Here is a 27,539-nt window from a genome sequence, read left to right on the forward strand (position 1 = left end):
TGATCTGTCGCGATCTAACGGTTATTGGGGGAGGATGGAGGTTATATTGAATCCAAAAGTCACTATTTGCAGAGTTATCCGAAAAATACAAGTAGGACGACCAACTTTGGGATTTCTGAAGCCTTCTTCGCCCTCTTTACAGTTTTCTAAACTCAATTTTTCTTCCATTTTCATTGTTTTATCTCTAGTTATCTGAAAAACAGAAACCAGTGTCTCACAGAATTGCCAAATCCAATGGTATTCAGGTCTGGTTCCACTCGTGCATAGTGTCAACAAACATCAATGTATCATATTCATTGGTATGTTAGAGGCGAACTAGCATATCACTTTTGCACATCATTCAGCTGGTAGGGGTGAATATCGTCTTAAGGAAAGCAACATGTAACGCGCCTAGAAGCATCCATCATCTTTTACTTGAAAAAAAGAGTTGAGGAGTTTAAAGAGGCAGGAAGGTGGTTGAAAAAGAGTGAAGGGATTTAAAGGCCGAGAAGGTTGAGAAAAATTTTCCTTGAAAAAGTGGTATTTGCTAGGGTCCATCGCAAAAGGCATTTCGCGGGGCGTCTGTTTGCATGAGAGGAGAGCAGCCACATAGGCTCACTTTCCAACAGATTTTGTCATTATTCATGAGGTGTCTGCTCTCTCATGCAATAGACATTCCGTGAAATGCCTATAATTTTCCATTCCAGCTGAACCCTATAATTTCTCTTTCCATGGAATTTGTTTTCCAATATTTTTTTTTTCTTCTCTAAATAGCCCAGATTTGGCAATCAGGGTTACAGAGAGAGAGAGAGAGAGAGAGAGAGAGAGAGAGAGATAGATGATGGGGGAAGAGGGGTGTTGTCCGCCCATGTACTTGTTCAGGTCAGAGCCCATGCAACTGCTCCAACTCATAATCCCCATGGAGTCTGCTCATCAAACCATTTCATACCTTGGAGACCTCGGCCTTCTTCAATTCAAAGATGTAAATCTCTCTCTCTCTCTCTCTCTCTCTCTCTCTATTTTTATAGCCGTAGAACAAAAACCCTAGCTTTAAAATCGTGTATTCGAATGTATCTCCACAAGGTGTAGTCAGTAGTAGTTGTAATTGATGCCTATCTTGGAATTCAAGAAATATTTTTTATTGGGTTTTGTTTAGAGTGCCCTAAGGAGCATTTAAATGCTATTTGAAACATCATTCTACACATTTTTTTTGATAAAGAAGTCTCAAAAACTCTGTAAAAGTCTCAAAACATGTATAAAAGTCTAGAGCCAAAACCCTTGCTTTTAACCCTAAACCCTAAATCGACAAGGTGTAGTTGTGGTAATTCCATGCCATCTTGAAATTCATGAATTAATTTTTATTTTAGGCCATTTTTTGGATTGCAGGAATTTTAAGGGAAATTTTGGAATGGATTATACTTGTAACATTTCTTGCTTTTTTTACTTACCAAAAAAAAAAAAAGATAACTTGAACCAACCCTAACCAATTTTTACTTAGTGGGGACCTTAAATTTATGATAATATAATTCTGAATTACCCATGATCATAGCATTTCCCACTAAACTGTGGAAAGAAAAAATTTTCTTAGGAAAAATCTTTTGTCAGAAAAGTTTTATTGCAATCCGAACAGGGTCTTATGGTATGGGTGTTTTGGATGCAGTACATTGTTAGCATTTGAATCTAGATAGGTTTCAATGGGTTAGTTTGTCTCTAGCATTAGTTTGAAGAATTTGGATCGCTTTAAATCCTTTGTTCCTTCTCTTTCTTTTAGTTATGGTCTCTAGGGTTAGGGTTGGTGCTTTGTGTTTTTGATTGTCATTCTAATTTTTCTTATAATACTATGGGTAGATTGCATGTTTGGCATGCTTTCCAATTCTCTAGTCCTCTCCTAGTGCTCTATGATACTTGAATACTTGTATTAGGCCTAATTATTTTGTTTGTCATGGTATTGTATTGGTATGGGTTACCACTATACTTCCATTTGTCTTCTTCAAATACGTGGAACTCTTTTTACAATCAATTATCACACGTCTGTTTATTAGTATTGCAAATTTGCTATTTAAATTTGAGTGTACGAGTCTTAAGATGCAGCAATCAATAGATTGTTAGTTATCATTTCTAAGTTAAATCCAATTAGTTAGATTTTTAGTTAGCACTTCTAAGTTAAATCCAATTGTTAGTTATCACACTTCTGTTAATTAGTATTGCAGGGGTAAGGCTGCGTACATCTAGTCCTCCCAAGACCCGCAATGGCGGGAGCCTCGTGCACTGGGCTGCCCTTTTTTATATTTCTAAATTAGATCCAATTAGTTCTCATTTATTCATCTTGTGTTGTATCTCATGCCATGTTATGCGATGCTCTTTTCTCATCCTTATATTTGAATCTAGATGATGCCAAGTTGCTTCTCAACCAACAATATCCTTTTTTTTATGATATAGGGTATCCCCACCCCAATTTTAGGGCGGGACTATTCCCTACGGATGCGCGCAATCACTTGTAAACCACACGCATCTGGTAAGCCCGTGGGGATTCGAACTCGTGTCAATGGGGAGCATACCCATGACTTTAAGCCAAAGAGCCACACCCGCACGGATTTCAACCAACAATATCCTTGTTTGCATGTATTATTCACATCCGGGTATTATATGGGATGCTGTCAAATAAGAGTTCAATTGAGAGATGAATGTAAAGCTGCTTAGAAATCAAAGAAGATTTCTATGAAAATAGTTGGTTATGCAATTTGAGTTAAGCAATATACCAAGCACATCCATGTGTTTGATGATCAAATCCTACGTTCCTTTGTTCACAACTTTGGTGGCATATTTGGATAACATTCTTGTTTAAAAACACCAACGTGGAGGAACATGTCAGATATCTTAAAAAAGCAATGCGAGTTTTATGATAGGACACTATACATCAGGTTGAGGAAGCATATGTTAATTCAAGATAACATTATCCTTTCTCTCTATCGAAGGGATCAAGTTGATCTAGAGAAAGTAGTTGTTACAAATTAGCCTGCGCCTAATGTACGAAAGCTTTCATGGATTGATTACTCTTCATAACCGATTCATTAGAAAATTTCTGCACCACTATTGCATTGTTCATGGATTGCTGAGTGTGTGAATCAAGGGCCTTTGAGTTTAAGTTTTAAGCTTTAATTCTGTTGATAACAAGTTTGTGTATTTTGAGTAGTCATGACTTGTTGTTCAAACTCTTCTCCATTGTTAGTTTATTGTCTTGGATTTCATTAGTTTCAGAAAATCTGATAAACTCTTTCTTCCAGCTAAATGCAGATAAGAGTCCCTTCCAACGGACATATGCTAATCAGGTACTTATACATTTCCTAAATTTTTGTGAGTCTAGAGGTTGCATTTAAATCATCATAAATTTTGTATGTTTCTACCATTGGATGAATGATTGAATTTGGGATTGAGCCTCTAGCCCAATGGTCAAGGCTTTGTTCTTGAACATGGAGGTCGGAGGATCAATCCCAGCTTACCTACCAAAAAATGATTAAATTTATTTTGTTCCATATCATCTAGTCATTCTCTGTAATTATTATTATCTAATATTACCTTAGGGACCACATTCTGATTGATTTGGCACTTATTTCAAGAAAAATCCCTTATTGGCTTATATGCTTATGACTGCCCCTTGGGAAGCTTATAACTTTTTATTTTTTATCCAAATAAGAAGAATACAATGCTTACTTTATTTTGAATATTCAACATCTCATATGTCGGGAACTGCGTGATGGACGAGCTAGTTGATTTTGGTTTTACATGCAATTAGTTACTGGCCTGAGTTTGCTTACCTAACAGGCTAACATATATCTATAGCTTCTATTGTTATAGGTGGCCGAAGCCTACGTTTAGGAGTATTTTAGTTTGATATGTATCACTTGTTTTGAGTTATTTTGATGAAGAAACTGAGTTTAGACTCCACTTGAATTCCTTTTTTCCCTCTTCTGTTCTTTCGCCTCATTGTTGTATTCACAATTGAATGTACATGGTATGAAGCCACTGGATCAATCATCGAAGGCACAATAACCACTCTTCTTCACAAAGCTACTCTCTGTCTCTCTCTCCTTTCCTTTTCTCCTTCATAGATCCTCTACACCAAAGACTCTAGGTGTCTTTTTTTCTTCTTCTCCTTCATATATCCGTAAGTCTCTTGTTAGAAACTTGGGGTGTGATTTGTAATTTAGATCTCAAATCATATATCTTACACTACAGGATCTTGTTAATCTTCCATTATTTTCTCTATACAAACCGTAGTCGAATAGAATTTAAATATCGTTCATCATACGGGCCAAAGTCAATTCATATCACAATCCATAGTAGATACACCCGACATTCAAATACAGTTCACTGTATGAACAATAATCAGATAACAAACAATAGTGAAATCACATTCAAATATTGTTCATTATATGAACCATAATCAGATAAAAATCAATAACCACAGTCAATTATATCCATATATATTTTCTACCCTTTTTTTGAATAGCTATATATTTTCTACTTTTAGCTAAACTATCATAATAATTTGGGAAAATATGTCTTCCCTTGCAATGTTTCTCAATGTATGTATTTTATTGTTCACAGATTAGAAGATGTGGAGAGATGGCACGGAAACTACGCTTTTTCAAGGACCAAATGACCAAGGCAGGTTTGTCACCTTCAGTGAGGCATATGACACAAAGTCATATTGATCTCGACGAATTGGAGGTATGTTAACTATTAACAACTCGCTTTGAGGAAACTACATTACATTTTTTTGTATTATTTATTAAACAATTATATATATATATATATATATATATATATATATATATATATATATTGTTGATTACGTGGCTTGAAAAAACGGGTTTCTACTGATTTGATATTCTACACTTAGCAGTTCTGTTAAATGCTTGTGTGTATGGCAGATCAAACTTGGTGAACATGAAGCTGAGCTGATAGAAATTATTGCCAACACTGAAAAGTTGCAACGCACCCATAACGAGCTTTTGGAGTATAAGCTTGTTCTGGAAAAGGTACATGTTTCTTTTATTACTACAGGTTGATATAGCAGAAGCCAACCAGTATTCCAGAATGCAATTGTCTTTTAGCTATTAATATTCCACCATTAACCTTTATATATGAAATATTTTACACACACATACATGGATTTAAATTTTGCTGAAATCAAAATTTCGGCCGAAATCCGGTAAACAAAAAAAAGATTATTTTATTATTTCCGAAATTTCGGATTTCAGCCGAAATTTAAAACCATGTATGTGTGTGTAAAACCATGATATATCTGTCTTTAACTATTTATATATGGGAAAACTGGTAATTGCACAAACTCAGCTTGTCTTTTCTGTGTTTAATTGGCTTTCTGAGAGCTTTTTGGGAATTGTAATAACCTTTGACAGCTGTTTAAATAATATAAGACAAAATGAGTTAGTGCAATTATTAAAACATGGCAGTGCCAATATCAGTAGCCTATATATATATATATATATATATATATATAGGTATATAATTATGTATATATGTATATACCTGTATATACCTATGTCACAAATATCTCCTAAATTTTCAAAATATTGCAATTTTATCGCCACATTTTGATGAAACCGCAAAATCCCGAAATAATCCATGGATTTTAAAAAATGCAGCGATATTTTTCATTTTAACCATTGACCATGAAAATATCGCTATATTTTTTTATTTTATATTTTTTCTTAAATGATATTTTTATATATTTTTATTTTCATCATTTTTCCCAATATAAAGCCACAAAATAAAAAAGAATAATATATCCTTGGATATTTCCCTTGCCAAGAAATTCCCGAGAATGATATTTGTGACTTAGCCACTTAGGTATATACATATGCACACATAGGTAGGTGAAACATGTATGTATGATGCGTGTGTGTGCGCGCGCGCGCGTGTGTATATATATATATATTACGCATCTTACACAGTGCGTCCATTCTGTTTCTACAAGGCCCAACAAAACGAAGGGCTAGGATGACCCTTTGGTGCTGATTTTTTGGGCACACCCTATCTATGATAAGACCTATCAAATGAATGCTTTGGATCATCCACAATGTGTGGGCCCACTGTACTTTTTAAAGGGAGGAGTAGATAAGCTTTTCTACTCGGCCGAGTAGAAACACTTTCCTCTATATATATATATATATATATATATATATATATATATATATATAGGGAAAGGTGTGTGTACTCGGTCGAGTAGATAAGCTTATCTACTCGGTCAGGTTAAAAACAGTGGGGGCCCATATTTTTGGGGTGATCCAAACCATTCATTTGAAAGGCCCTTACCTAGATAGGGTGTCCACAAATAATCAGCCCCATAGGATCATCCTAACCCATGCAACAATGGAGGGAAAAATGGACAAACACAGCTTGTCCACAAATCTGCCCATTTTTCCCTCCACTGTTGGATGGGTTAGGATGATCGGCTGATTTTTTGTGGACACCCTATCTAGGTAACGGCCTTTCAAATGAATGGTTTGGATCACCCCAAAAATGTGGGCCCCCACTGTTTTTAACCCGACCGAGTAGATAAGCTTATCTACTCGACCGAATACGCACACCTTTCCCATATATATATATATATATATATATATATATATATATATATATATATATATATATATATATATGAGGAAAGTGTTGGTGAGCTTAAGCTCACCAAACTTATGGTGAGCTTAAGCGCCCAATCACATTGGGGCCTACTTTGTTAGGATGATCCAAAGCATTCATTTGAAAGGCCCTTACATAGATGGGGTGTGTACCAAAAATCAGCTCCATAGGATCATCCTAACCCATCAATTTGTGGAGGTCAAAATGGACATACATTATTTGTCCACAAATCTGCCCATTTTTGTCCTCCACAAATGGAGGGGTTAGGATGATCCTATGGAGCTGATTTCTGGTACACACCCTATCTATGATAGGGCCTTGCAAATGAATGGTTTGGATCATCACAGAAAATGTGGGACCCATGTGATTGGGGCGCTTAAGCTCACCATAAGTTTGGTGAGCTTAAGCTCACCAACACTTTCCTCTATATATATATATATATATATATATATATATAGAGAGAGAGAGAGAGAGAGAGAGAGAGAGAGAGAGAGAGAGTTGGTAAATTTGCCCCCAAATTTTTATGCAGCACCGCCTCCTCTTAGTCTGCAGCCGGTTATTCAATCTCTCTATTAGAGTTTTAAACTTCCACCGAAACTGACACGAAACGACTAACTTGTTTCCGTTTCCATCCCCACCGCAGTGCATGCTGAAACTGAAAGAATCTGAAAGCAAAGTCGTGAGTGTATTAGTAGCATATTGTTACAAAATTACATTTATATGAATTGCATGCAAAATTATCCGTATGTATTTTTTTTAAATGATCTCCAATTTTATTAAAAAGAGGGGATCGAGATGGTCAATGTACAAACAAAGAGTAATACAATAATGATAGAAACGAAAATAGCAAGAAGAAATTATGGGGGAGGAGAGTCGAAAAGATCCAAACATCTTTCGAGGCCCCCAATCTAGCCAATCTATTGGGCACCTCGTTTTCCGTATGCATTATATATAAATATTTGGGATTTGCTAGCCTCCTTCGCAGAAGCTCCTTCGTGCTCTTTCCTTTGCAAGTGATGACAGCCGCATATGTTGACTTTTGCTTTTTTCATTTAATTCATCTGGCATGGCTGTCATCACTTGCAAAGGACGGAGCGTGAAGGTGCCTCTGCGAAGTGGGCTAGCAAATCCCTAAATATTTATATGAAATATATGTGAAATGCGATATGTACAGAATTATTAGACATGCGCGACAGCTCGTGTCACTAGGTGTCCAATGTCTTTAAACCATTATAGGTGGTTTCCTCTCTCTCTCTCTCTCTTTTGCTTTATGTGATGATTTTCTAGTGTGTATTTGTGCTTAATGTAGTACTTTTTAAAGTTTCACCTTAAATGTCAAAAGGTTATTTACAGTTCCCAAAAAGGCTATGACAATGCCATTTAGAAACAACAAAACATCCTACTTTCACCACCTAATACCTATCGAAAAAGTGGAGTGCGAAAATAATTTCCCTATATATATAGGGAAATGATTTGCTAGGGACCTTCACAGAAGGCATTTCACGCCTGCTCTGTACTGGCCCAAATAGAAATTGAGCAAACAAAAGACTATTCAAAAACCCTAATTCCCCACTCCTCTTTTTTGATTCCTCGAATTTAGGGTTTTTGTGGGATTGAAAGAGGGGAAACGAAACCCTAATATCCCACCTACGGGTCTGAAACCCTTGATTGAGAGGGTTTGGGGAGATGGAGAGAGAAACCCTAATTCTCGCATGGTTGATGAGAGAGAAATGAAGGGGGTATAGATTTGTTCATGCTTGAACCCGCTTGGCACCATCAACTATAAGTTCATTTTGTAGAATTGGATCTTCCTGTTGACTGGTTTTTCTTACTAAGATTCTGCTTTATCATTCAAAAAAAAAAAAAAAAAAATTTGCTTTCTCATTTGCATTCTAGCAGAAGTTGGGGCTAAGTGCTATGGATTTGTTACTTTACCAATTCTAGATCTGCAATTTGTGAGTTTTTGTTTGTTGGAATGAATGGCAAGTTTGTCAGTATTTGTTTGTTGGAAATGAAAATGTTTTGTACTCATTTTTTGGGATTTTCAATTATTTAAATTTTTTTTTTAGCAGATATGGGAACTTTTACCAGTGGTTACTTGTGAGTTATGACCGCCTGTAAATCCTCAGTTTTTCTTGCAGCGGATTTCAACGTCTTTAATATCTGTATTTGCTAGGGACCGTAAGACATTTCGTGGCTGGCTGTTGCATGTGAGAGCAGCCACAGTGGCTCTATTTTCAGCAGATTTTGTCTTATTCATTTAATTCATATGAGGTGGCTTCTCTCACATGCAACAGCCAGCCGCGAAATGCCTTTCTACTATTGTCCCTAGCAAATCCCATATATATATATATATATAGAGGAAAGTGTTGGTGAGCTTAAGCTCACCAAACTTATGGTGCGCTTAAGCTCCCAATCACATGGGTCCCACATTTTCTTTGATGATCCAAACCATTCATTTGCAAGGCCCTATCATAGATAGGGTGTGTACCAAAAATCAGCTCGATAGGATCATCCTAACCCCTCATTTGTGGACGGGAAAAATGGGCAGATTTGTGGACAAACAATGTCTGTCCATTTTGACCACCACAAATGGATGGGTTAGGATGATCCTATGGAGCTGATTTTTGGTACACACCCCATCTATGTAAGGGCCTTTCAAATGAATGCTTTGGATCATCCTAACAAAGTGGGCCCCCATGTGAATGGGGGCTTAAGCGCACCATAAGTTTGGTGAGCTTAAGCTCACCAACACTTTCCTCATATATATATATATATATATATATATATTTATTTATTTATATGTATGTATGAATATATATGTATATATAGGTATACATATCTATATGCATCTAGGTATGTGCATATGTGTGTGTCACATACATCAGTGCATTGGGTACTTTTTCTAGCAGTCACTATACTTATACATGTAGTAAGGACTCTCTGTTAGTCACATACTTAAATCATTCTTTTATAATTATTATTGAAGCTGGATTTCATAGGATGGATTCTTCTTTCTTTCTTTTCAGGCTGGTGAGTTCTTTTACTCAGCCCAAAAAAGTGCTTCAGTGCTGCAAAGAGAAATTGAAGCACGACATGTTGGGGAAGGTTCTATTGACAGTCCTTTGTTATTGGAGCAAGTATAATTTTCAACTTGTTCTATTTTCTTGGTATCAGCCGAAACCTTTATCTTTTCCGTTGGAATAAAATTTTAAAATTGGTCATTGTCATCCAGGAAATGTTGACAGATCCATCAAAGCAAGTTAAGCTGGGATTTGTCAGTGGCGTTGTACCAAAAGAAAAGTCAATGGCATTTGAAAGAATTCTATTCCGTGCCACCAGGGGTAATGTGTTCCTCAAGAAAGCGGTGGTTGAAGGCCCAGTTACTGATCCAGTGTCGGGGGAGAAGGTTACTATCTCAACTTTCGTACTGTTTGTATCTTATAAAAATAAAGACGATACCATTAAAAAAAATAAAAATAAAAATAAAACCGATGGCATCCTTGAATAAATTTTTTCATTGACCTCATTTCCTTGACACCCATGGTGGTATTTTTTATGATCTTGATTTCCTTGTATTTTCTTTATGCAAGGAAAAAAAGTTCATGATTGCATTTGGACTATTAATCTGGTTATTATTAGTATTATTTGCTTAGTAAAAATGTTCACTATTGCCTTTGGACTATTAATCTGGTTATTATTGATATTTGCTTAGTGAAAATCCTTCTGTCATCTGCTGCATTGTGTTGCGAGTGGTAACAGATAATGGAACCATGTACTAATTAATTGTAAGAAGTTTTCTTAGAAGTGTAAATTGTGAAAGGGAATTGTACTTCTACACGTGGTAGGTTGAGAAAAGTTTGTTCTTTATCTAGAATTTCAGCTATCACTTTGTTTAAAAAATTAGTTGTCAAACAGAGAAATATGTTCCCCTGTTAACAATAGAAGTTTATATTATTTTCTATCATATTAATTTTTTATCCACCTAGAAATATTTTCTTCATTCTATCATGTTCTGGACTATTTACACGACCAAATAAAATTAATATGCTCAATAATTACCATCTTCACATAATCCAGTCCATCACCTAGAATTATCTGTTCTTTCTATCGCGGTCTGGTCTGGAGTATTTTAGAGACCAAATGAAATTAATATGCCCCAGAATTAACATCTTCACTTAATCTAGTCGATCATTTTGGTCTTGAGTTCTTGACCCATAGCAAGCTTTTAGCAGCCTATTTTTTGTCACATTTGTTGGTAATAATGGCTGCTTTGTTTTTAATTTTTTTTTAATATTATTCTTGAAGTCATGGTTATTCCTCTTAAACAAGTTTTCTTTAGCATCCATATAAGAAGTAAGAATTCTCGGATTTATCACTTTTTTGGCACTCCTATTACTGGTTTTGGATTGCTTAACTCTTATAGATTTGTAATATCCATTTACAGGTTGAGAAAAATGTATTCGTGGTCTTCTACTCTGGAGAGAGAGCAAAGTCCAAAATTCTGAAGATATGTGAAGCTTTTGGAGCAAATTTGTACCCATTTCCGGATGAGCATGGCAAACAAATCCAGATGATTGAGGAGGTGTGCAAATGATTTTGGCATACATCAGTTTTATTTATTGAGTACTCCTCTAGAAGTTTTGACCTATGTCACAAATATCGTTCTCGGGAATTTCTGGGTAAGGGAAAATCTCGGGATATATTAAATTTGTTTTATTTTTTTGGGTTCATATCTGGGAAAAAATGATAAAAATAAAATTATTTAAAAATATAAAATATATAAATTAAGAAAAATAAAAAATAAAACATATAGTAAAAATACTGTAAAATATCGTGATATTATCGTGGAAAATGGAAATATCGCTATATTTTTTAAATTCTCGGGATTATTTCGGGATTTTGTCGTTTTATCGAAACTTTTTCTCAAAATGTCGTGATAAAATGCGGTACTTTGAAAATATCGGAGATATTTGTGACACAGGTTTTGACCATGCTGTGCTTTGCAGTTTTTGAAATATAAATTCTGTTGATAACTAATCTTGTTGTTACTGCTAATGACTTTAATTATTATGGTCTTGGATGAATAATATACTGTTTCTATCTTCTCGTGTTACTGCTTTTAATCTTTCAGTGTATTGTCAAAAAGTTCTTGAACCCTATATCAATAGCATCTGAATATTTCTGTCACTCATGGTCTGTGACAAACTTGAAAGAGTTTAAGTGATTATTAGGCAAGCCTTCAAGAGGTGTATGTTTCTCCTCTAGGTTATAAGGATAAAGTTATTTGGGGTTTTAAGTGTTCTGACACCTTCTCAATGAAGTCTTTATAGTCTTGGATGAGGAATCCAGCCCCTCCGTGCTGCCCACCCATTTGGAGTCCATGATCTTCTCCTAGGCTTGTTGCTTCCGTTTGGCTAGTTCTAGATGGAAAATCGGAATATTCTAACTGGAAACCAATTAGACGAAAGAAGAATTTGTAAATGACTGCTATGTCCTGAAAACATTTTTCTGACAGGACCAGTGGATCACTCAAGTATGGTATTTATTAATTTTTGGTTCATTAGAGAAACTGTATCTCTTTTGAAGCTTTCTTGAAGTGATGTATAGAAAATGAAAGAAAGAAAACCCTTTGGTGAAACCCATTTCCATCAACCTTGTAGTTTATCATGAAGCAGAGGAATAATAAACTTTTTCAAGAACCTGTAATAGCTTTAGCGGGTAAGTTAGGTTAACGATATTTGAAGTTTCTGGAAGAGGCCTTTTGGTGGATTGTTTTTTTGGTATTTTCATGTTCTTGTTATTGACTTATTGATTAGGAGTATTGTAATGATTTGATTGAGATTCTTAGGAATGAAAATGAGTGGCTTAAGCCACCCTGTGGAAGGTCAGAGCTGAATTTTGATAGGAAAACCAAGTCCTTTTAAGAAAGGTTGCCATGGAGGGGAGGAATCATGAACAAATTTGGTGTTTTTGCCTTTTCTTTTGCAGTTCCTTGGCCGTTGATTGAAACCTGGGCTTCACAGGTTATTCCGGACAACATTTAGAGCTTGATGGGTCAAGCGTTCAAGTAAAATAGCACTACAATTTCCACCAATAAGTTAGCTTTTAAGATAATTCACCAATAAGCATAATTCTTTTCAAATATAACTTGCGATAATATTTCGCATCAAAGATGGCAAAGATATGAACATGGTTTTAAATTTCTACTGAAACCGACACGAAACGACAATGTTTTGATTTCAATCCCTGCCAAAACGATACCGAAATCGAAACGTATATTGAAACGAAAATTGTAAGTGCATAAGTGGTATACTATATTAGTATGTATTGCATAATTATAGTTATATGCATGGTTTTAAATTTCTCCGAAATGACCGAAAGGTTTCTGTTTCTATCCCCACCGAAATGATATCTACATGAATTCCTTCCATGTCATTATTTCTGTTGAAATTCCCGAGATTTTGACCAAAATTCCCGAAATTTGACTAAAATTCCCGAAATTCGACCGAAATGGTCGGAAGGACAAAAAAATGGAAAGATGTTATGATTTGTATTTCACTTCATTTCATTTCATTAATGTAGATAATGTTATTTCGTAGGCAACATCATTGAACTGCACAACAAAGTAATTGCATCTTATTGCTGGGGTGTCAGATCGACATGGGACCAAAACATGTCACTAGGTGTTCGATGTGATTAAGCCATTATGGATGGCTTTCTTGCTTATGTGTTGGTTTCTAAATATGTATTTGTGCTTATTCTAGCATTTCCCAAAGTTTCATCTTAAAATTTCATCATTTGCAACATTTTTTCGAAGAATAAAAAAATTTCATCATTTGCAGATGTTTCCATAAGTTTATGTGATTTTACGAGATTTCTACCGAATTTTCCACCGAAACTGAAATTTGAAAACCTTGCAAATTACATTCTCCACAATAATGAAATGAAATGAAATGCAAATCATAAAATCTTTCCATATTTTGTCGTTCCAACCATTTCGGTCGAACTTTTGGAATTCCTGTTGAATTTCGGGAATTTTGATCGAATTTCAGGCAGAAATAATGACGTGGAAGGAATCCTTTGCGATTTCATTTCGGTGGGGAGAAAACCCTTCGGTTATTTTGTCAAACCAAAGCTTAAATGAACAAATGTTGTAAGAACAACAAGAATCAAGAATCCATTCTCATTTGATGTCAGCACTGTTATTCAGTTTATTGAGTTCCTAGAGGTCTTCACCGGGATGCTGCTGTTTCCGCGTTGTGGTATCTTAAAGGAGCTCCTGGATGTATTTATTTTTAGTTTAATGGGAACCTACATGTTTACTGATATCGATTGGGCTGGATCTCGCTCCAATCGAAGGTCCACAACAGGTTCTTGTAACGTACCAATTATATTGGGATCGTTTGTCACTTCGTGCGTGAGAAGGTTCTAAGTGGAGACATATCTACACCTGTAAAATATGATGATCAACTAGCTGGTGTTTACCAAATCATTGAATCAGAGACGTTTTGATTTGATTAGTTGCAATCTTGAATTATATGATGTGTGTGTATGTATGCATATATATTCTCCAACTTGAGGGGGTGTTCAAATCAGCATGTATTATAGTCACAGAGAGATGCACACACACAGAGGTGGAAGAGAGAATAACACTCTTCTCTCGATTTCTCTTATTCTCTCTCCGTCTTTGCTTCTCATGATTGAACCCTATATAGATTCACGTGCGAGAGAGAACTAACACTCTTTGATTGATTTCTCCTCTTATTCTCTCTCCGTCTTTGCTTCTCCATGTTCAAACCCTATACATTGCCACAAAGGAAATCCACAGGCGGTCCGTGTAGTAAATTTTGGTGTATGTTATTGGTGATGTTGGTAATTGGCATTTTATGCCTGTATTATAATTTGTTTTTGCTGTTGGACCCTCTCTTTGGACTCTATATTTTCATCTATATATATATTGTTGTCTATTTCATTTTCTGGTTAAAGAAATTTCTATTCTTTCAAAACACTTGCTTTAAATGTGACGATCAATGGAAAACAATGTAAGAACTCTTGTAAAGCCTGTCTGTCAATCCCTTATATTCACTTTTTATGAATATTAATAATATTCATATTGTTTAAGTTGGTATAATTTAAACTATTTATCTCTCCAATTCCTTTTTTTATTTTATAGAAACCTAAGGCAAAGTGAACACAAAAGTGGATCCAGTATAATTGGGTTAGCCTATTAAGTATTAACTGCTAGATTTCTTTTGGCTGGTGTCTGACACAAGATTCCTCACAAGTCACATCCCTCACTGGTGCCTTCTTAACTTATTTGACAACCACATCTTAGTGTTAGTACAGAACTTATCTAGAGTAGATTGTGATGCTAGGATGCTATCATTTGTTTTTAAACGTACGTTGCCTTCAAGCTTGATACCTGATGGTAGTTTTCTGGTATTTTTTGCATTAGTTAATTTTATTAACTTCTCAGAGCAGAAATTAGCATATTAAATTGTGGATGTAATGTAGATGTTTTATTATTTTTTTCTTTTAGATGTTTAGGTTGTCCTGATGGGTAGTTATTATTCCTGGTTTTCTACATTTTGCACTAGCTTCTTTCTCAATTTTCTTGCATCTGCTTCCAATGTGCTATAGTTGCTTTCCATTTTCTCATTAGATATATTAATTTTCTATTTCTACTACCTTTCTTAGATTCATTTGCATCCTGGAATTTTCTCTCCTGTCTTATTTTTTTTTATCTAATCTATTAAGCAGTTCCACTCTTTACAGATACGCTTGGACATTAAAATGAGATCATATATTTACGTGCGTACGTGCATGTGTGTGTGTAGAGAGAGAGAGAGAGAGAGAGAGAGAGAGAGAGAGAGAGAGAGAGAGAGAGGCGCACACACGTATAAAGTTATAATTGAGATCTATATGATATACCTTCAAGCGTGAACTGTTTCTATTTTCAGGTTTCCGGAAGACTTGCAGAGTTGAAGGCCACTATAGATGTTGGATTACGGCACAGAGACAATTTACTTACTACTATAAGCTACCAATTTGAGCAGTGGAACCTTTTGGTTAGTTGATAAGTTTACCCTTTTGGTGAATTAATATTTATATTTTTGGTATATTTTGGAATTGCTTGGGGATTAGGTGGCTTTATTGTCTCTTGGAAGCTGTTGCGTAGACATATTTTTTCTGTTTTCATTTAGACCATACACTGACATAATAAACATGAGGTTTATTTTGTTGAAATCATTTTCAGCAATTAAGCATTATATATTTCAAACAATTCAGGTGAAGAAGGAGAAATCTGTTTACCATACTTTAAACATGTTAAGCTTGGACGTAACAAAAAAATGTCTAGTTGGGGAGGGGTGGAGCCCAGTGTTTGCATCAAAGCAGGTATGCCCTTTGAAGTGCATTACTTCTTTTTTTTTTCTGTGGGCTTAATGGCCCAATTATTTTGAATCTTCCACGAAGCAACCGTAGTTATTATAGTTTGTGCCCTAGTCCTTATTAAATCAAGTTATTTGATTGACTTGCAGATCCAGGATGCACTACAGAGAGCAGCCTTTGATAGCAACTCACAAGTTGGTGCCATATTCCAGGTTCTGCATACAAGGGAATTACCTCCTACATATTTCCGGACAAACAAATTTACTACTGCTTTTCAAGAAATTGTTGATGCATACGGGTGAGTTTTACTTTGTGATCTATGTGACTGTTAGCTTTAGGATAATTAAAATCTTAGAACCCATAATGCAATTTTACATGGGTATGCTAATTTTAGGAAGTATTCTATTGAAATATGACATGAAAGTATGGAGCCTCTTAATCAGTATGAATTATGGGTTTCGTCAACGTTATTGAAATACAACTATTGCCAAGTATGAAATTGAATAAATAACATTGTTCTCGAAACCTCTTTGCTTGCTGAGCTCTATCCATTTTTCTTAGCCAACTATAGGGATTACTCACAAACATGATTTGGGGTTTATTAATTATGGATTATATTTTAAACTATTTAATTTCTTTTTATTATGTTTTCATTTGCAAAGTGTTTGAAGGAGTATAATAAAAACACAAAAGAAAAGAAATCACAGCAACCAAATTAAGGGAAGAATTGGATTGTCAGGATTTCCATAATCAGGTGTCAATAGTGTACAATGAGAACTGCACTCAAATGTGGAGCCTATTAATTTAGAGACTACTGTTGGTTCAACAATAACCAATTTATCTGAATGGTTTTTTTATGAGTAAAAACAAAATGGTTCTTAAATTGCAAAAGATTGGATGATAAGAGATCTTTGTTTCTTTGCCAATCCATGGCATTAGTTTCCCTCCTCTGAAAAGTTATGCATTTCGTTTGCTTGGAATTCTAGATGCGGTGAGGGATCAGGTGCCTTAAAACGAGTTAGCCATGAATCTAAAATTCAAACAGCGAAGTAAACTGAGCACGTACCTCCTTGATTCTAATATGGTAATTTGTTTAAAATATACGCATTTCGAAAAACATCTCTGATTATCCAGATTCAAGTACTACTAAGGTGGTCATCAATGAGAAAGGCTTTAAAATTCATCATCATCGGAGCACAAAAATAGACTATTGCCAAATCTGGTGGAACAAAATCAAGGTTTCAAATTTCGGTTTCGGTCCTCACCGAAACTGAAATTTTGGCCAAAATTTCATTCGAAATCCAACGAAATCTATTCCACGGCAAATTTTTCTCCTATTTTTTTTCGACCAAAATTTCCGAAATTTCGGGATAAACGAAATTTCGACAAGAATTCGGCCCAAAAAAATTACAGTTTCATGTATTTCGTGTATGATCGATTTTGGTCTTGCTATCGACCGAAACCCCAAATTTCGGATTTCGGTCGAAATTTAAAACCTTGAACAAAATGAGGTGTCTACAAGTTTTAATTCATTTCTTGTTATGCATATGGGTACAACCATATATGAAAATTACTTACATTTGCAGTTACATTTACCGATTTACGCGTATCTGTTTCTTTTGAGATTGACATTTACATCCCTGCATTGATGCTGGCATCGTATAATAACTTACCAAATGCAATACGAGAGGGAGCTCACCTATAAAGTTTTTTTTATGGATTCACTTTTGTGCTTTGCTACCTAATTTAACAATTGGTTGGTTAGCTTATATTATGGTGAGGGAAATGAAATCCATTCTTTCATATTGTCAGGAATATTCGGCTAATAGTATGAATTCTTGAAACTGCAGGGTGGCTAGGTATCAGGAAGCAAATCCAGCTGTATACACAATTGTTACATTTCCGTTTCTGTTTGCAGTCATGTTTGGTGATTGGGGCCATGGTGTATGCTTGTTATTGGCAACAATGTTCTTTATAATCAGAGAAAAGAAACTTTCCAGTCAGGTAAGATCCACAGAGCTTCTTGTTGCCATAATCTGTATGCTTCGGTCCTGTTCATTTGGGATTATGATAACTGATTGTGAGCCTCCAAACTGATTATTGGGCTCAAAATTAATGTAATTTGAGCCCAGTAATCGGTTTAGACTTAGGGGCTCGCCATCTGTTGACATAATCTCAAACGAACAGGGCCTTCATGAGTTGAGAAATTCTAAGAGACAGTTCTTTCATATAGACTGCATCGTTAGAATAAAGGTATTCTCCTGTTGTATACATTCCATTTTCTTGGACATTAATTATGGTTGCTTTTTTTAATATCTTTATCTTTCTTGAATGTGTTCTATGCGATAATGCTAGTTTATCATTTTGCAATTGTATATCTTGCATATTGCATTAGTTGTTAATTGAAAGTCGTGCTATTTTTTCCATCAACTATGGAGCAATTATAAGAGTTGAACCGTTTGTCACTTGCCTTCGAATGTTGGGAAGCAGGTGACATGGACATGAACATGCCAATATTTAATGCAGCTGTATTAAGAATCATGAAATACCCGCAAAGCATGGTTTTAAATTTCCACTGAAATTTTCATGAAATGAACGGAATGTTTCTGTTTCCATCCCCATCGAAGTGCTTACCAAAACCGTAACTATATATTACATTATTTCATTTGAAACTTGGAAATATGCCGCTTTTACTTAGAAATGTCATTTTTTTTTTAATATTAGTTAGAAATGTCATTGAAATCCCAAAGTCAGGAAAGCATGTGGAAACATATCCAAGTAATGAAAATTTAAGATGAAACTTCGGCATATATTAGAAAATTATTTATTTTATGTAAAATAGAAAAATAATAAAATTTTTGTCTTAAAATATCAGAAATTAATGATTAAAATTTTGGACATCCCATTACAAATATTTACTCTCATTTCACATTATAATAGTATGCCATTTGAAACTCTCGTCTGTGATTTGCTTAGTGCTAACTGTGCTTAGTGAACAGTCCATTTTGAAAATTTTAATTTCAGTTGTTTTTGTTGGGTACATATCTGTGTTAAAATAATTTATTTCCTTTATCTGTTTCATGGACCTAAGTCAATAACAACATACCTTGTGCATTTTTTTCATAAACTATATTTTCTGCATTTCTGAATGTTTTTCTTCAGTTGATGGTTTGAGCTTATTGAAGCTTTTTTTTTTTTTGAAAACAGAAACTTGGAGACATCATGGAGATGACATTTAGTGGACGTTACGTCATTATGATGATGTCATTGTTCTCAATTTACACAGGGTTGATTTATAATGAGTTCTTTTCGGTCCCATTTGAACTTTTTGGCAAGTCTGCCTATGAATGCCATGATGCTTCATGCAGGTATTGAAAAAAACTTCCTTGGATTTTCTTCACCACTTGGATTGTGCCATTGCTTCTCTTTTTTTTGACCCCTTAATTTCAGGGATGCTTCTATGGTAGGGTTAGTGAAGGTGCGCCGTACTTATCCATTTGGTGTGGACCCCGTGTGGCACGGTAGCCGCAGTGAGTTGCCATTCCTCAACTCTTTGAAGATGAAGATGTCAATCCTTCTTGGGGTAGCTCAAATGAATCTTGGCATTGTACTGAGCTATTTCAACGCAAAGTTCTTTGGGAATAACATAAATGTCTGGTAAGCTCGATTGCTAACTTGGACAGGTGGCCAAAATGCCCCCCTACTGTTTTATATTATTTCTTATGGTTCATGAGTGGCACCTAAAGATATATGGTGTTGCAATGGTTGGACATTAGACTAGTCCCTATTATTTATAATTCAAAAACCACTTAATGTGAGATATTTACTGCAGAATTAGGTTGCCCAACTTTGTTTATTGATTCATATTAAATTTTAATGAAGGGCTCTAGCTTTCCCTCACTCCTTTCTGTAATGTATGATTTGTTTATGCACACATACGGTGGCATTGCCCTGAATTTGGTTTTTGGTTACTCCAATGATTTTCAGCTCCAATTGTTGTGATTATGGATTACAGGTTCCAGTTTGTTCCTCAGATGATATTTTTAAACAGTCTGTTTGGTTATCTTTCCCTCCTTATCATTATCAAGTGGTGCAGTGGTTCAAAAGCTGATCTGTACCACATAATGATATATATGTTCCTAAGTCCAACTGATGATCTTGGTGAAAACCAGCTTTTTACTGGCCAAAAAACACTTCAGGTTAAATTTATTTGTTTACCTTGTGTAATCTTGTTCGCAGTTATTAGTTCTGCCATTTTGTTCATGGTTTCTTCTCGTCTACTACCAGATTGCATTGCTATTGCTGGCCCTTGTTGCTGTCCCCTGGATGCTACTTCCCAAGCCTTTTCTTTTAAAGAAGCAACATGAAGAAGTATATTTATCACTTTTTGTAAAACGGGAAATTATATGGTGGATGACCGTGGGTCCCACAATGTTTTGGTGATCCAAACCATTTATTTGTTGGGTCCTGATGTAGATAAGATTTGCCCAGAAAATCTTCTCCGTTGGATGATCCTAACCCTCTCATTTGTGGAGTTTTAAAATGGACTGATCGGTATAGAAACCTCCATAGATCAGAGGGTTAAGATGATCCTATGGAGAAGATTTTATGGGCACACCATATACGTATCAGGCCCAACAAATGAATGTTTTAGATCACCCAAACAATGTGGGCACTGTAGTACTTTTGGGCTGCACGTTCACGCACGGCCGTCCACCATATAAATTCTCTTGTTAAATTGCTTGGTGGTTTTTAAAGGGCCTTGTTTTCTCAACTTTCTAACTTGTGTTGTTTCCTTTAGAGGCATCAAGGCCAATCCTACACCATGCTTCAGAGCACTGATGGTGACTCCTTTCAAGCCGAGCACGGTCCTGATTCCCATGGCCATGAGGAGTTTGAGTTTAGCGAAGTTTTTATACATCAACTCATACATACCATAGAGTTTGTCCTTGGAGCAGTCTCCAATACGGCTTCGTATCTTCGATTGTGGGCCCTCAGGTATATACGTATTACACGAATACCTTCTGGGATATGTCTTGAATGTTTATCCATGCAGGTGCATCCAATAAGAAGTGTCTGTTGCTTTGGCAAACAACCGACATTGATTGGATAAAACATGAGATATTCAAAAGAGAAATTTTATATGGTGTAAGCCCGTATAGTCCAGTATATTTCAAAAAGTACTGTACAGGCCATACCATAGGATGATCCAGACCCTCTGATCTATAGAGGTTTCCATAATATGTAGTTCCTCTATAGATCAGAGGGTTGGGATCACACTGTGCAAATGATTTTTTGGGCCACAACCTATTTACATTGTGGCCCATAATTTGGACGGTCATTCTATGGTGTGGCCTGTACAGTACTTTTTGATAAATACTAGACTATACCGGCTTACACCATATGAAAAAAACTCTTCAAAAGATTGCATTTTTCGTCTCTGTTTTTTTAATTAGAAGCAGCTGATCATCTGTTTGGTTTGTTCAGTCTTGCCCATTCAGAGTTGTCTAGTGTATTCTATGAGAAGGTTCTACTACTTGCTTGGGGGTAAGTGCTGGATTTTTTTGAGTCAAATTCTGTTCTCCCAAGGAAATCACTAATTTTGCTAACACTGTCTTATTGTCCAGGTTCAACAATGTCATTATCCTCATCGTGGGCATCATTGTGTTTATCTTCGCAACTGTGGGCGTGTTGCTTGTGATGGAAACATTGAGCGCTTTCCTACACGCATTGCGACTTCATTGGGTGGAGTTTCAGAACAAATTTTACGAGGGAGATGGATACAAATTCTACCCATTTTCGTTTGCATTACTAGGAGAGGAAGATTAATGGGCTAACAGTTTAATTCTTCAGATATTAAACTGTACCAGGTGGGTGGCTTCTTTGCCTGTACCAGTTCTTTTCCCATTGAAGTGTTTTAGAAAAGGCCGTTCGTATAGAAGGTGGAGTTGAAGGGCTTCTTGCTGAGTATAAATCCTTGCTGTTTCGCCGCTTTTTATGACAGAAATAAGAAGCCTAGCCAGGTTTGGCTAGGTTTGATGGCCTTTTTTCTTTGTAATGATTGTCTTGGAAATACTATCTGTACTTATGATTGGGAATTAAGAATTATAATACCCCATGGGGATGATATTTCTTGTTTCAACTCCACAGAAAGAAGAATAGGGGGGTTAGTAGGGATGTTTTAGTCACCTCTTTGATATCACAATGAGTTTATGTAACCTTAACTTTGTAAAGAGGAAGGGATAGTTGGTTGTTTTGTTGATTCCTACTGTTGCCATTTTAAATCTCCACCCCGTTGATTTTGGTTTCTTTTTCTTTCTGATAAATGTGTTCCAAAGTGTGATTTAATTTGGAGGAAATGCTTCTTAGGGCATGCTTGTCAAACATGGAAAAAATATTCCATGGAATATTAGTGGGGCCAGTTATGAGTCTTGGGCAGAGAGGGGATGAGGGAGGAGAAGATGAAAAGCCCTTGAAAACACAGGAAAAAAAATGCTCGATTTGAAGTAACTGTTTTTAGGAGAGTGCATTCACTCCTACCAGGATAGTTGTGTTATTATCGGTCTAGTAGGTTCTTGCTCATTACTCTCTTGTACCCTCACTGCTGGATCTTCATTTTGCTCATCCAAGGCAGCCCTCTGGCTCTCATCGGGGATAAAATCTACTTCCATGAGTGACACATTCCTTCTAAAAATACAATTTTACTCGATATGGTTACTGGTTGGGTGAGTCAGAGAAATTATATGGTGGCTACCCTTTACATATAAAGGGAGAGAGAGAAAAAATCAACCACGTTGATTTTTAATAAAGTTAAAAGTAAAAAAAGAGAGTAAAAATCAACGTAATAAAGTTAAAAGTCAAAAAAGAGAGTTTGACTTGGATAAAAAAATCAAGGGGAGGGTTTTTTCTCTATTTGCCCTTCTTGTTTGTCGGCCACCATATAAAAACTCAGGTAAGTCGAATGTGAGAAATGAGGAAGGTAAAAAAAAAAAAAAAAAAAAAAGGTGTAAAACCACCTTGCGGGGGCATATATGTCTTTTTCTTGTACGTGTCATAAATAAAACACATTTTTGGTTGGGAAATGATATTTTCCCTCCCTCTGACACATAAAATCCCTCCCTTCAACGTTATTAGTTGAGTTTCGAAGGCAAAGAAAAACGTTAAAGGGGGTGATAGAAACCGTTAAAAAGGGGATTTTATCCGTTTAGGGGGGGGGGGGACAATATCATTTCCCTTTTAGTTTCTTTTTCCTACTTTTTGTAGGGAAATGCACTACTGTTTTTTTTATGAGGGCACTCCTCACTTTATTAAAAGTACGGTATGACCCGCACCATAGGATGATCCAAACCGTCCATTAGATGGGCCATAGCTTAAATAGGTTATGCCCCAAAAATCATTTCCATAGGCTTATCCTAACCCTCCAATCTGAATGTTAGAGGGCTGATCCTAACCCTCTATAGATCGGAGGGTTAGAATCAACCTATGGAAATAATTTTGGGGCATAACCTATTTAGGCTATGGCCCATCTAATGGATGGTTTGGATCATCCTATGGTGGGGCAATACCGTACTTTAAAAAAAGTAAGGAGTGCCATCATAAAAAAAACAGTAGTGCTGATAACATTTCCCTTTCTATAGTGACAGCGTTTTGTTTTTCCGAGACTGTATACTATGTGCATGCACGGAATTCAATATTTTTCCATAAAGTACAGTGGACCCACACTTCCTAGGATGATCCAAACCGTTCAATTGATGGGACGCAGGAAATCATCTCCATAGGTTGATCCAAACCGTCCAATTGTTGGACCACAATTTAAATAGGTTGTACCCCAAAAACAATCATTTCAATATGACACACCATATTAAAACCCCATTTCCTATCCTATTTATAGCACCCCCAATCTCTCCCTGTTCTACCTTTGAAACCCTTGTTCTAAGCCCCCACTTTCTCCAATGTCTGCAAAACCAGAAAAAGACGCCTTAAATGTGGTAGACCTAAGCAGCAGTGATGAAGATGAGAGAATTCACTTGCAAACCCATCAACAACAACAACAACAACAACAACAAAAATCCTCTCACACCAAATCACCAATGCTTTTTCCTTGGACTGAATCCCTCAGCTTTTGGAAAGCAGGAGATTATGATCCTATTTCCACCCCTTCACCTTCCTTTCAAGGTCCTTCCTCTCCCCCCTCTCATTTTTTTTAAATTTCTCTCTTGTAAATAACGCTTTTATGATGAATGATGTATTACCCAATTAGGATGTTACAAACCCAAATCGGTTAGCAACGCGATTGATCTTCTTAGAGGAAAGATCAGCCTCTTGATCCATTTTTAGGCTAGAGTGGGTCCTCTTGTGTAAAAAGTAATAACATAATTTATGGGATAAAATTCTTCTTCATGAGTGTTTATATAGAATGCTCAGTTGATAAACATAGAATGATCTAGAAAGATCTTATGGTAAGAATGGAAATAACTAAATAAAGACTTACTTAATCTTGGCTAGTGTTTAATATGCACCACATTACTATTTCTCTTGAACAGAACAGCTGGAGCGTGCGCGTGTGCACCCAAAGTTTCTCCACACCAATGCAACTTCACACAAATGGGCTTTTGGAGGTGGGTTTTCATTTCAATTTCAACTTTCTAATTGGTTGATAAAATTCCATATTTGAAAGAATGCATGTTAATGAAATAAATTATACACTGGTATCATCATAGGAATGATAGCCTTTAATAAAAGGGGAAGTTTTGGAGTGGGTATTAGAAACCTGTTATTTTTTTTAAAGAGCATGAGAAACCTGTTATTGCTGGTGAAAAAATTGTTTTTTCTGTCATCTCTTTCGTCAGCATCGTTAAATTTCTTTCATTCTTGGTTTTATCGATCTGCATTATCTGAACTTTACTTTATGTAGCTATACCCAATAGCTAACTGATTCTTTGAATCACTTTGTATTTCAACGTGGGTTGGTGGTTGGGTGGATGGGAGGATAGAGCAAACGTGGTAACTGTGTTCATCAGTGAGATTCCTCAATTGATTTCGCTGTTTTCTTTTTCATTCCATGGTAAGTACTGGTGACTGTGTTCATCAGCTTGCTTATTATACATGAAAAAGACCCATCATTTTGTTATTTTTGTTTCTTTGGATGACGTAATGAGTCAATCATTTGCTTCATTAGTTCCAATAGTGGTGGGCGAACCAATCGCATTTTATCCCCCTACTACAAAAATTTTGATCCCGAAGGGTCTCCATCCCATACGTACAACATTTAAATTGATAGAGAACGTTTTCTTCTATATGAATCGACATGATTACTTTCCAATTCCTTCTCGATACCTCCCAAGGAAAATCCCGAATTGGATCCAAAATTGATGTGCCCAAGTGGTGTAATTAGGGAGCCAGAAGCATTGTATGTATATTGGTCCATCGGTGCCTGAGGACTCTGCTTTCTCATAGACAACATCTTTCTCGTGTTCTTACACCGGCTTCATCTTAAGAAGGCTAGAAACGATTTAATGTACTTTGCCTTTCGATTTCCTAAGATACACCCGGGTGCAATGACTAGAATCATCATCAAATGTCCCAAAATAACGAGAACCAAATAATGAACTGGTGGGAGCAAGTCTCCAAATATCAGAGTGAACAACTACAAATGGAATATAACTTTTATACTCACTAGAGGAAAGGATGTACTGCAATGTTTTGCAAACTCACAAGCTTCATAATGTAAATTAGAAAGAAAAGGCAAACCAAACTCAGGAAATAAATGTTTCAATAATGACCCAGTTAAGTAACCCAATCGAATATATCAAAGGATTAATCAAGCCTTTAATAATTGACTACTAGTACTGATATTGGGTTGATGTGCTTATGAAATAGAGGTAGTTCTTGTGTCCAGAAGTTAGAGACTACCTTCCTCACAACCACATCCAATCGTCCTCCTCGTTTCTAAATCCTGAAATACTTCCGCAATTTAATTTGTTTGTGATGTTACTCACAAACGATATACTAGTAGTAAAATTTGCAGCATGTAAGATTTAACAAAGGAGAAGCAATGCCTTTTCCTTTGTCATCTATATAAAAAAATCACCATTGACTTTATATGATTTAGAATTTATATGATTTTGTGGACACTTTAAATTTACGACACGCGTGTCGACACTCCTTTGGACACTTCTAAAGGTATTTCTACTGGTGATGAGAATTAATGAGGGCGTGTGACCACGTTTTCGTACCGTGTCAAGTGTGACATGTAGTTTTATTATTGAACATTTTGTTTACCTCTTTTATTAGTAAGCTTTCTTTTATAATGAACTCTTATTTTAGCTCTTCTTTAGCTAATGTTTGCGGCTATATCCCCTCCCACAAAACTAAAACCCTAAACAAACTCTTATACCAATACTATATTCATTGTATCATATCAGTCCCCCTTTCTCGTTGTATATTGGGGATAGAATAGAACTATTTTAAATTGATGAATGCGTTATTATTTGATTATCTTGTATTTGTTTTAGATTATAGTTCTAATTCTACGATTTATTAGTTCGTTAAATGGATATAATATTTATATTGTTACAAATTATGATAGTAATAAGTAATGTTATATGTATATATGTGTCACCATTTCTAAATTTTTAGATGTTGCCATGTCAGACAACTCGTATGTGTGTCGAAACTCAACACACGAATCCGTATCTACAAATCGTAATTACATATACTTTGTATTTTAGCTATGTCCCCATTTCTAAATTTTGTGGATTTGCCTTGTCCGACACTCCTTGTCCGTGTCGACATGCGACACTCATGTCCGTGTCCGCAAACCATAGTTTAGAATGAGGTTGACATATCAATAATGCAATTAGAAATCTGGAATCGATGTTCCAAGAAGAGCCAAAGGTACCAGGAGATGCAATATAGGCAGATGCTAAAGTACTTGAAAGCGCAAACATGGATGTGGATGAAGTTGGTGGGCCTTTGAGTTGAGCCATCACCTTAGAAGCACGAAGCGGGTGCGGGAGCGGGTGCGGAGGCGGGAGCGGGGGCGGGGAAGCGTGGGGTCTAGAAGAGTCTGAGTTTGGGAGCGTCGTGGGAGCGTGCATGTAATATTTTCTTAATATATCTTTCAAAATTCAAGTATATCAAAAAATAATAGTTTCTAACCATTTTCATATGTATCTTTCAAAATTTAAGTACATCTAAAAGCTAATTTCTAATCATCTTCACCATCTTCATTTGTGTGCACTCGTTCCTCTTGCCTTCTGAAGATGTACAAGCCTTTGTGCTTGCTCCAATGAAGTACTTTAAAGAGTTGGAGGAGTTTGATATAAGGAAGTTGGTGATGGTGGGACTTATAGAGTAATAGAAGCCGGCTGGAAGCGTCATTAGAGCGGTTCCCGTCTCTCTAGGATCGCGCTCCCTGGAAGCTCCTTCCTAAGGAGCGCCGAATCGAGGTTCTGAGGTGGGAGCGGCACCCCGAGTGGAGGTTCCTGCTTCTAAGGCCATCA

General features: G+C 36.1%; 2 protein-coding genes across 4 annotated transcripts in view; both read left to right on the forward strand.

The window, feature by feature from the left end:
• Positions 1 to 761: 761 nt before the first annotated feature.
• LOC143859098 (V-type proton ATPase subunit a2-like) lies at positions 762 to 22,297 on the forward strand. 2 transcript variants are annotated; one of them, XM_077369776.1, is made up of 18 exons: positions 762 to 961; positions 3,264 to 3,308; positions 4,588 to 4,710; positions 4,914 to 5,021; positions 9,672 to 9,782; positions 9,878 to 10,051; positions 11,090 to 11,227; positions 15,606 to 15,713; positions 15,934 to 16,041; positions 16,185 to 16,333; positions 17,886 to 18,039; positions 19,243 to 19,403; positions 19,486 to 19,692; positions 20,051 to 20,234; positions 20,323 to 20,406; positions 20,837 to 21,033; positions 21,523 to 21,582; positions 21,663 to 22,297. In XM_077369776.1, the coding sequence occupies exons 1-18, from the start codon at positions 818 to 820 to the stop codon at positions 21,862 to 21,864; spliced, it is 2,457 nt and encodes an 818-aa protein (XP_077225891.1). In that variant the 5' UTR covers positions 762 to 817; the 3' UTR covers positions 21,865 to 22,297. The 2 variants fall into 2 exon arrangements, with proteins under 2 accessions (XP_077225891.1, XP_077225892.1); XM_077369777.1 differs by lacking the exons at positions 9,672 to 9,782; positions 9,878 to 10,051; positions 11,090 to 11,227 and having other exon boundaries at positions 763 to 961.
• Positions 22,298 to 23,895: 1,598 nt separating this feature from the next.
• LOC143858906 (protein MICRORCHIDIA 2-like) overlaps positions 23,896 to 27,539 on the forward strand; it is a 44,970-nt gene continuing 41,326 nt past the window's right edge. For both annotated transcript variants that reach the window (XR_013239074.1, XM_077369595.1), the window contains exons 1-2: positions 23,896 to 24,210; positions 24,579 to 24,653. Coding sequence is in view for 1 of the 2 variants with exons in the window: in XM_077369595.1 (XP_077225710.1) it covers positions 23,988 to 24,210; positions 24,579 to 24,653 (298 nt within the window). In the remaining variant the exon portion in view is untranslated. The remainder of the gene's footprint in view (positions 24,211 to 24,578; positions 24,654 to 27,539) is intronic.

The sequence above is a fragment of the Tasmannia lanceolata genome, unplaced genomic scaffold, assembly GCF_043159265.1.
Source record: "Tasmannia lanceolata isolate RefF3 unplaced genomic scaffold, GAP_Taslan_0.1 ptg000029l, whole genome shotgun sequence".
Taxonomy (NCBI): domain Eukaryota; kingdom Viridiplantae; phylum Streptophyta; class Magnoliopsida; order Canellales; family Winteraceae; genus Tasmannia; species Tasmannia lanceolata.

What these genes read in the sequence shown, in the direction of transcription:
- LOC143859098 (XM_077369776.1), top strand. Translation starts at nt 818, where the DNA reads ATGATGGGGGAAGAGGGGTGTTGTCCGCCCATGTACTTGTTCAGGTCA. An exon ending in TTGATCTCGACGAATTGGAG is followed by an intron (nt 4,711 to 4,913) that starts GTATGTTAACTA and finishes TGTGTATGGCAG; the next exon opens with ATCAAACTTGGTGAACATGA. An exon ending in GTTCTACTACTTGCTTGGGG is followed by an intron (nt 21,583 to 21,662) that starts GTAAGTGCTGGA and finishes CTTATTGTCCAG; the next exon opens with GTTCAACAATGTCATTATCC.